Source organism: Zeugodacus cucurbitae, chromosome 5, assembly GCF_028554725.1.
Source record: "Zeugodacus cucurbitae isolate PBARC_wt_2022May chromosome 5, idZeuCucr1.2, whole genome shotgun sequence".
Lineage (NCBI taxonomy): Eukaryota > Metazoa > Arthropoda > Insecta > Diptera > Tephritidae > Zeugodacus > Zeugodacus cucurbitae.
This window is the reverse complement of record NC_071670.1, coordinates 49,580,592-49,589,404: the sequence shown is the minus strand read 5'-3', so window position 1 is coordinate 49,589,404 and position 8,813 is coordinate 49,580,592. Positions and strand designations below refer to the sequence as shown.

Below are 8,813 nucleotides of genomic sequence, written 5' to 3'. Positions count from 1 at the left end.
GATGGTACCCCATCGCTTCGAACTGCGAAGGAACGGTTTCGACGATTCAGAGCGGGTGAAATCGACACCATCGGGTTAGACCGACAAGTGGTCACCCAGGAGATGGGAGTTAGTCACCAAACCATTTTAAACCATCTGCAGAAGGCTGGATACACAAAACAGCTTGATGTTTGAGTGCCTCATGATTGGGTTTGGTAGGGAATCATCCACTATGAGCTGCGCCCATATGGCCAACTGATTAATTCTACCATCTACTGCGAACAACTGGACCGCTTGAAGCAGGCGATCGACCAGAAGCCTCTAGAATTGGCCAACAGGAAGGGTGTAGTGTTCCACCAGGACAACGCCAGACCACACACTTCGTTGATGACTCGTCAGAAGCTACGGGAGCTCGGATGAGAGGTTTTATCGCATCCACCATATAGCCCGCACATAACGCCAAGTGATTACCACCTGTTCCTGTCTATGGCGAACGCCCTTGGTGGTGTAAAGTTGAACTCAAAAGAGGATTGTGAAAAGTGGCTGTCGAGTTCTTCGTAAATAAGGAGGGGGGCTTCTACGAGGGGGGTATTATGAAGTGTCGTCTAGATGGAAACAGATTATCTAACGAAACGGCGAATATTTAAACAAAATCCGATCACTGTTACACTTCTTATAAAGCATTGAATAAAGAGCAAAAAAGCGGAACTTTGATATATGCCAACCTAATATATCTGATTTCAATAGAGACTACGTTAAGGAGAAAATATTCCGAAATCGGAAGGTTTCATATAAAATAAAAATGTTTTTTTCATATTTCACAAAAAATAATTAAAATTTCTGCAAATTTAAATTAAGATCTCCCAACCACTTCTATAATAGTTGGGTCAAGTTCAGGTTGAAGATAGTTACTCTGCTTGCCATATTGATTTCAACTTCTACCAATCTCTTTTGAATTATACCAATCTGCGTCATTTAGACCAGTTAGTTATTCAATTCGCTACATATGAAAACATGGCTCATTTTATTATACTTTTACTTTTTGAGCTTTTAAAATGTATAAGAGTAAACATTCATTCTCAAAATGACTGAAATTACTAAAATTTCTAAATAATTAAATCAACGAAAATATAAAATAAGAAAGAACCAAGCATTTTTTTAATATAAATCTTTATTTCTATGAATATGAGAAATCTTGAAAATTACTCACGGTGTTACATTTTTACACAATTTCTTATATTATCTTATAACTATACATATTTTATAGCTTAAAATATGTTCTGATGTACCTATACTTGTACTTAATAACATTCACAGTTACTTGGTAATTTCACCATTTTCTCCTTCATCTCACCATTCACCAGCACAACCAACTTGCGATAGCTGAAATTCTGTTTACATTTCGAGATATGCTCCACCGGCAAGGTACTATTCTCTTCTGAAGCACTGTCCACATTTTCACATTCCTCTATCAGAACACCCTGTTTATGTTGTTCATCTTGTACCACCAATAACCATTTGGAATCCTCTGACTCAGCACCTTCTGGATATATTATTTTGGTCTTACTATCACCAACATCCATACGAGTTGCTACCATCTGTGTTTGTTCTAAGTCATCTTTGAAATATTCCTTGAATTTAGCAAATTGTTCTGGATCGATTTTATCTAGACGTGTAGCCTCTATGTAGTTTTCAACCTCCTTGCAATATGACTTTCCAGCTCTACGTTCAGCACAAACGATTTCGTCATCCTCAAGTCCTTCGCTTGATACTCCGATGTTGTATACCATAATACCTTGTCCAACTTTGAATATGCTCTTCAATTTGTTCAACATATCTGCATTAGGCGATGGTCTGGCACTAGTCTGAGCAACTACCAAAAAGATCATTAACGTTGTAAGGAATGACTGGAGGTTTGAAGCCATCGTGTATTTTATAAAAGTTCTATAATGTGGCGTATAATCTAAAATCACTAGTTTTCTTTCGTTTGCAAGGAGTATTTTGCTGTGTGTTGCACTGTCACCTTAGAGTTAGCGACTGTTGCCCTGAGTAAATTTTCAGCCCATTATATAGTCAACACGATGTATGCTTCCATACTTTGGGAAAACCCAGACGCAGTTATAAAAATTATGGAAGCATAATGACTATATTACAACAATTTTACCTGACGGATTTACCTCAAAGAGCGTATGGTATTTCCAACTTGTTTAAGGATTTTCGCTTCGTTGGGGAAAACTCTGCCCCTTTTCGTGGTATTTATTATACAATAGTTAATGTATAAGGTAATTATCATTTTTCCTCTTTTTTCTCCTTTGTTGCCATTTCAGACAGATTGCCTTTTAAGTTTTAATTTAAATTTTATTATATATATAAATATAAAATAATTTAATAATTAATCTCGTGAGCAGTTAAATTTAGATGAACTGTGATTGCTGGGTTTTTAATAGTTTCTGCGATTTCCAGGTTTTCTTAAGATTACTATATCAGATCTATGACAATTCATATTCTTTCATAGACATGAATTATATTTGTTTATATTTATCAAACTTTTTAGCGGAAGTCTGCCGTCCTTTTTGCATATTTATCTATATGTTATGAAAAAATTAGAAGGTTTCAGCACCACCTATCCCTATTACTGGCAGTCCTTTAATATACTCTCAATACTGTCTTGTAAGTTGTCGGAAGTGGAATTGTTGCTTCTGCTAACATTTCATTACTGACTCGTTTCAATATGTCTGACAAAATTTACCTTCGGAATTATGATTATATTCTAGACGTGGGCTGACCCTCGCACACAAGTGAAGGATCCCAGTCGGACAGCTGAAGTCACCTGTTCATTGTGGTATCAAAAGGCCCCTAAGTTTAGATCGGTAAAAGACGGCTACGTTTATTCCAACTAGTTCGGGTTTATCGCCAAAGATATGGCTGCCGAGGTATTTCAACCTCAGTTTGTGAACGATAGATAGTGTAGGAGAAAATGACTTGATGGTTCCACCTCACCTTCCTGAGAGATTCCTGACGTCACAATATGTATGCCTTTTGCACACAATCAGTGAGAACTCCCACAACTACGACAAGGTGAATCTTTTTAAGAGTAAGTAAAGCAAATAGCAGTCTAGGATAAATGGATCTTGCAACCGAACAGGTACTGTTTGTTAACCAACTGGTCACGTAGGTATCTCTGTTACTCTGACAAAAGTTCCCTCTTTATTTGAAACAATCTGTAATATTTAATGCCTTGTGCAAAAGTTTTGAACACTTTTATTCGAGCCATCATATCCCGATTCAGATCTGTGTAGACATAATAAATAGCACGCCCTGAATATTCTCATTCCGAGAGAAGACGTTTCCTTAAATTTCCTACTCAGTTCAATGTTAAATCTATAGTTCCCCTGGTGGCATTATTACACATACTGTTTGATTCATTAATATCAACCAAGAATCCTTCGTTATAATTTCAACCAAATCACGCATACAAGCTGAATCTCTGTTCAATTTCTGCAAGCATCATAACCGAGAGGCTTCTCATTCCACGAATTTATTTGTATCTTCTAGCTTTAAGATAACAACAAAAGTAATATTAAAACACCATGACTTCTATTCCTATATGTATTTTCAATATTTTTATACATTCTCACAAACAATCTAATCTTAAAACTTACAAATAAAAATTTGTAAAAAAAATCTTAAAATAAATGTTATTGCTATTTTTTTCTTTTCCACATATGTTATCCTTAAGTAGAGCATTCACAGGTACTTGGCAATTTAACCATTTCCTCCTTCATCTCTCCATTCACCAAGACAACCAACTTGCGATAGTTAAAATTCTGTTTACATTTTGAGATATTCTCCACTGGCAAGGTACTGTTCTCTTCAGAAGAGTTGTCCATGTTTTCGCATTCCTCTATCAGAACACCCTGTTTATACTGCTTATCTTGCACCACCAATAACCATTTGGAATCCTCTGACTCAGCACCTTCTGGATATATTATTTTGGTCTTACTATCACCAACATCCATACGAGTTGCTACCATCTGTGTTTGTTCTAAGTCATCTTTGAAATATTCCTTGAATTTAGCAAATTGTTCTGGATCGATTTTATCTAGACGTGTAGCCTCTATGTAGTTTTCAACCTCCTTGCAATATGACTTTCCAGCTCTACGTTCAGCACAAACGATTTCGTCATCCTCAAGTCCTTCGCTTGATACTCCGGTGTTGTATACCATAATATTTACCTTGTCCAACTTTGAATATGCTCTTCAATTTGTTCAACATATCTGCATTAGGCGATGGTCTGGCACTAGTCTGAGCAACTACCAAAAAGATCATTAACGTTGTAAGGAATGACTGGAGGTTTGAAGCCATCGTGTATTTTATAAAAGTTCTATAATGTGGCGTATAATCTAAAATCACTAGTTTTCTTTCGTTTGCAAGGAGTATTTTGCTGTGTGTTGCACTGTCACCTTACAGTTAGCGACTGTTGCCCTGAGTAAATTTTCAGTCCATTATATAGTCAACACGATGTATGCTTCCATACTTTGGGAAAACCCAGACGCAGTTATAAAAATTATGGAAGCATAATGACTATATTACAACAATTTTACCTGACGGATTTACCTCAAAGAGAGTATGGTATTTCCAACTTGTTTAAGGATTTTCGCTTCGTTGGGGAAAACTCTGCCCCTTTTCGTGGTATTATTATACAATAGTTAATGTTTAAGGTAATTATCGTTTTTCCCCCATTTTTCTCCTCTGTTGTCATTTCATGCAGATTGCCTTTTAAGTTTAAATTTCAATTTTATTATATATATAAATATAAAATAATTTAATAAATAATCTCGTGAGCAGTTAAATTCAGATGTACTGTGATTGCTGGGTTTTTAATAGTTTCTGCGATTTCCAGGTTTTCTTAAGATTACTATATCAGATCTATGACAATTCATATTCTTTCATAGACATGAATTATATTTGTTTATATTTATCAAACTTTTTAGCGGAAGTCTGCCGTCCTTTTTGCATATTTATCTATATGTTATGAAAAAATTAGAAGGTTTCAGCACCACCTATCCCTATTACTGGCAGTCCTTTAATATACTCTCAATACTGTCTTGTAAGTTGTCGGAAGTGGAATTGTTGCTTCTGCTAACATTTCATTACTGACTCGTTTCAATATGTCTGACAAAATTTACCTTCGGAATTATGATTATATTCTAGACGTGGGCTGACCCTCGCACACAAGTGAAGGATCCCAGTCGGACAGCTGAAGTCACCTGTTCATTGTAGTATCAAAAGGCCCCTAAGTTTAGATCGGTAAAAGACGGCTACGTTTGCCGAGGTATTTCAACCTCAGTTTGTGAACGATGGATAGTGTAGGAGAAAATGACTTGATGGTTCCACCTCACCTTCCTGAGAGATTCCTGACCTCACAATATGTATGCCTTTTGCACACAATCAGTGAGAACTCCCACAACTACGACAAGGTGTACCTTTTTAAGAGTAAGTAAGTAAATAGCAGTCTAGGAGAAAGGGATCTTGCAACCGAACAGGTACTGTTTGTTAACCAACTGGTTACCGAGGTATCTCTGTTACTCTGACAAAAGTTCCCTCTTTATTTGAAACAATCTGTAATATTTAATACCTTGTGCAAAAGTTTTGAACACTTTTATTCGAACCATCATATCCCGATTCAGATCTGTGTAGACATAATAAATAGCACACCCTGTATATATTCATTCCGAGAGAAGACTTTTCCTTAAATTTCCTACTCAGTTCAATGTTAAATCTATAGTTCTGGTTTCTAGCACACATACTGTTTGATTCATTAATATCAACCAAGAATCCTTCGTTATAATTTCAACCAAATCACGCATACAAGCTGAATCACTGTTCAATTTCTGCAAGCATCATGACCGAGAGGCTTCTCATTCCACGAATTTATTTGTATCTTCTAGCTTTAAGATAACAACAAAAGTAATATTAAAACACCATGATTTCTATTCCTATATGTATTTTCAATATTTTTTATACATTCTCACAAACAATCTAATCTCTAATCTTAAAACTTACAAATAAAAATTTGTAAAAAAAATCTTAAAATAAATGTTATTGCTATTTTTTTCTTTTCCACATATGTTATCCTTAAGTAGAGCATTCACAGGTACTTGGCAATTTAACCATTTCCTCCTTCATCTCTCCATTCACCAAGACAACCAACTTGCGATAGTTAAAATTCTGTTTACATTTTGAGATATTCTCCACTGGCAAGGTACTGTTCTCTTCAGAAGAGTTGTCCATGTTTTCGCATTCCTCTATCAGAACACCCTGTTTATGCTGCTTATCTTGCACCACCAATAACCATTTGGAATCCTCTGACTCAGCACCTTCTGGATATATTATTTTGGTCTTACTATCACCAATATCCATACGAGGTGCCACCATTGTTTGTTCTAGATCATCCTTGAAATATTCTTGGAATTTAGCAAATTGTTCCGGGTCGATTTTATCCAGACGTGTAGCCTCTATATAGTTTTCAACCTCCTTGCAATATGACTTTCCGGCTCTACGTTCAGCGCAAACGATTTCATCATCCTCAAGCCCTTCGCTTGATACTCCTGTGTTGTATACCATAATGCCTTCGCCAACTTTAAAGATCTTCTTCAGCATATCCTTATCTGCATTGGGCATTGGCCTGGCACTAGTTTGAAGTGCTACCAGGAAGAATGCTAACATTTTAAGCAATGAGTATAAGTTCAAAGTCATTTTGATATTTCTAAGTTGTAATTAATTTCAAGTTTTAAAACTGATGTTTCTTCTCTGTGCGCGGTGTTTTTAGCTGTATGTTTCACAATCACCTTAGTGTTAATACTGATTTAAAGATTTGACTTTCAGCACTTTATATAGCCCATCCCGAAGATATGCGGGTACTCGTTTTGGGAAAAACCCCGTAGGTAATAATGAATTTGTCATTTTGAAAATATCCCATGATTATGTTTACAAACTTTTGCCCACGGATATGATTTCAAAGGTGGAGTGGTATTTCCATCTGGGAAAATCCCGGTCGAATTTTGTTGGGAAATAATCGTGGCATTATTACTCGATAATCACTTTATGTATTCAATGTCTATGAAAAGAATTACGCAAAGGTATGGTGTAAAAATATTTGTGAAATCTTTTTATGGGGATATTTGAACATTAAGATTTCAGTACAAAAATTTCATGCTTCGTCACTGCTCAACATACAAGAAACTTCGAAAGGTAATGGAAAGCGGCGCTGGCACTTGATTGAAGTATGTTTGATTTAAGTCTAAAATATTTATTTAAATATAATTTATTATTATTTGTCCAATGCTTACATACATACTGATCGAGAAAACTACCTTATTTAAAATATAGTTGAGACATATGTATTTGTTTTTCAAAATAATAGTTGTTATTAAATGTTGATTTGTAGTTAACACTTACATATATATATGTAAATATATATATACACAATATATATAAGTATATAAATTTTATTTAAATATAATCTTTAAAGTTAATTCCCATTTCTTTTCTAGCATACATCTGAAAACTTGCTGTTAAGTTTGTGGTAAGTTAGCACAATTATTTCTATATTTGCTTTATGTTTGTAAAAAAATGTTTCTCTTAGATCTGTTACTTTAAACAGACATTAAAAACTTCTTTACTAGGTGGCGATTTTTAAGTAAAGTTTTCCTTTTCTGACCTTAAGTTTCAAAACAAATAAGAGTAACTTTACGAAATGGTGTAATTTTGACTTTAGGTTAAATAAATATATACACTGATAACGCAGAACGCTGCTTTTAGAAGACAAAATTTGATCAAACACAACAGATTTATTCATGATGATAATTCAGTTCATTATTATATATATATATATATATTTGGCGTAAGAACCGCTTTAAGCGATTATAGCCGAATCCACCAGAGCGCGCCACTCATTCCTCCTTTTTGCTTTTTGGCGCCAACTGGAAACACCAAGTGAAGCCAGGTCACTTTGCACTTGGTCTTTCCACCGGAGTGGAGGTCGTCCTCTTCCGCGGCTTCCTCCAGCGGGTACTGCATCGAATACTTTCAGAGCTGGATTGTTTTCTTCCATCCGTACAACATGACCTAGCCAGCGTAGCCGCTGTCTTTTTATTCGCTGAACTATGTCAATGTCGTCGTATAAATCGTACAGCTCATCGTTCCATCGTCTGCGGTATTCGCCGTTGCCAATGTTTAGAGGACCATAAATCTTGCGCAAAACCTTTCTCTCGAAAACCCCAAGAGTCGTCTCATCGGATGTTGTCATCGTCCACGCTTCAGCGCCATACATCAGGACGGGAATAATGAGCGACTTATAGAGTTTGATTTTGGTTCGTCGAGAGAGGACTTTACTTTTCAATTGCCTACTCAGTCCAAAGTAGCACCTGTTGGCAAGAGTGATTCTGCGTTGGATTTCAAGGCTGACATTGTTGGTGTTGTTAATGCTGGTTCCCAGATAAACGAAATTATCTACAACTTCAAAGTTATGACTGTCAACAGTGACGTGGGAGCCAAGACGCGAGTGCGCTGACTGTTTGTTTGATGACAGGAGATATTTCGTCTTGTCCTCATTCACCACCAGACCCATACGCTTCGCTTCTTTATCTAGTCTGGAAAACGCAGAACAAACGGCGCGGTTGTTGCTTCCGATGATATCAATATCATCGGCATACGCCAGGAGCTATACACTCTTGTAGAAGATTGTACCCTCTCTATTTAGTTCTGCAGCTCGTATTATTTTTTCCAGCAATAGATTGAAGAAGTCGCACGATAGTGAGTCACCCTGTCTG

General features: G+C 36.2%; 2 protein-coding genes across 2 annotated transcripts; both read right to left on the bottom strand.

The window, feature by feature from the left end:
* Nucleotides 1–1,194: 1,194 nt before the first annotated feature.
* LOC128922321 (protein spaetzle-like) lies at nucleotides 1,195–2,279 on the bottom strand. Its single transcript, XM_054232366.1, has one exon. It carries the CDS (start codon nucleotides 1,902–1,904, stop codon nucleotides 1,281–1,283), a length of 624 nt encoding a protein of 207 aa, XP_054088341.1. The 5' UTR covers nucleotides 1,905–2,279; the 3' UTR covers nucleotides 1,195–1,280.
* Nucleotides 2,280–3,702: 1,423 nt separating this feature from the next.
* On the bottom strand, nucleotides 3,703–4,205 carry LOC128922153 (protein spaetzle-like). The gene has a single exon (XM_054231787.1). The coding sequence runs from the start codon at nucleotides 4,203–4,205 to the stop codon at nucleotides 3,714–3,716; it is 492 nt and encodes a 163-aa protein (XP_054087762.1). The 3' UTR covers nucleotides 3,703–3,713.
* Between the last annotated feature and the right edge of the window lie 4,608 nt (nucleotides 4,206–8,813).

Bases quoted from the DNA above. Each gene is read 5' to 3' on its own strand.
- LOC128922153 (XM_054231787.1), bottom strand. From the start codon at position 4,205: ATGGTATACAACACCGGAGTATCAAGCGAAGGACTTGAGGATGACGAA.
- LOC128922321 (XM_054232366.1), bottom strand. From the start codon at position 1,904: ATGGCTTCAAACCTCCAGTCATTCCTTACAACGTTAATGATCTTTTTG.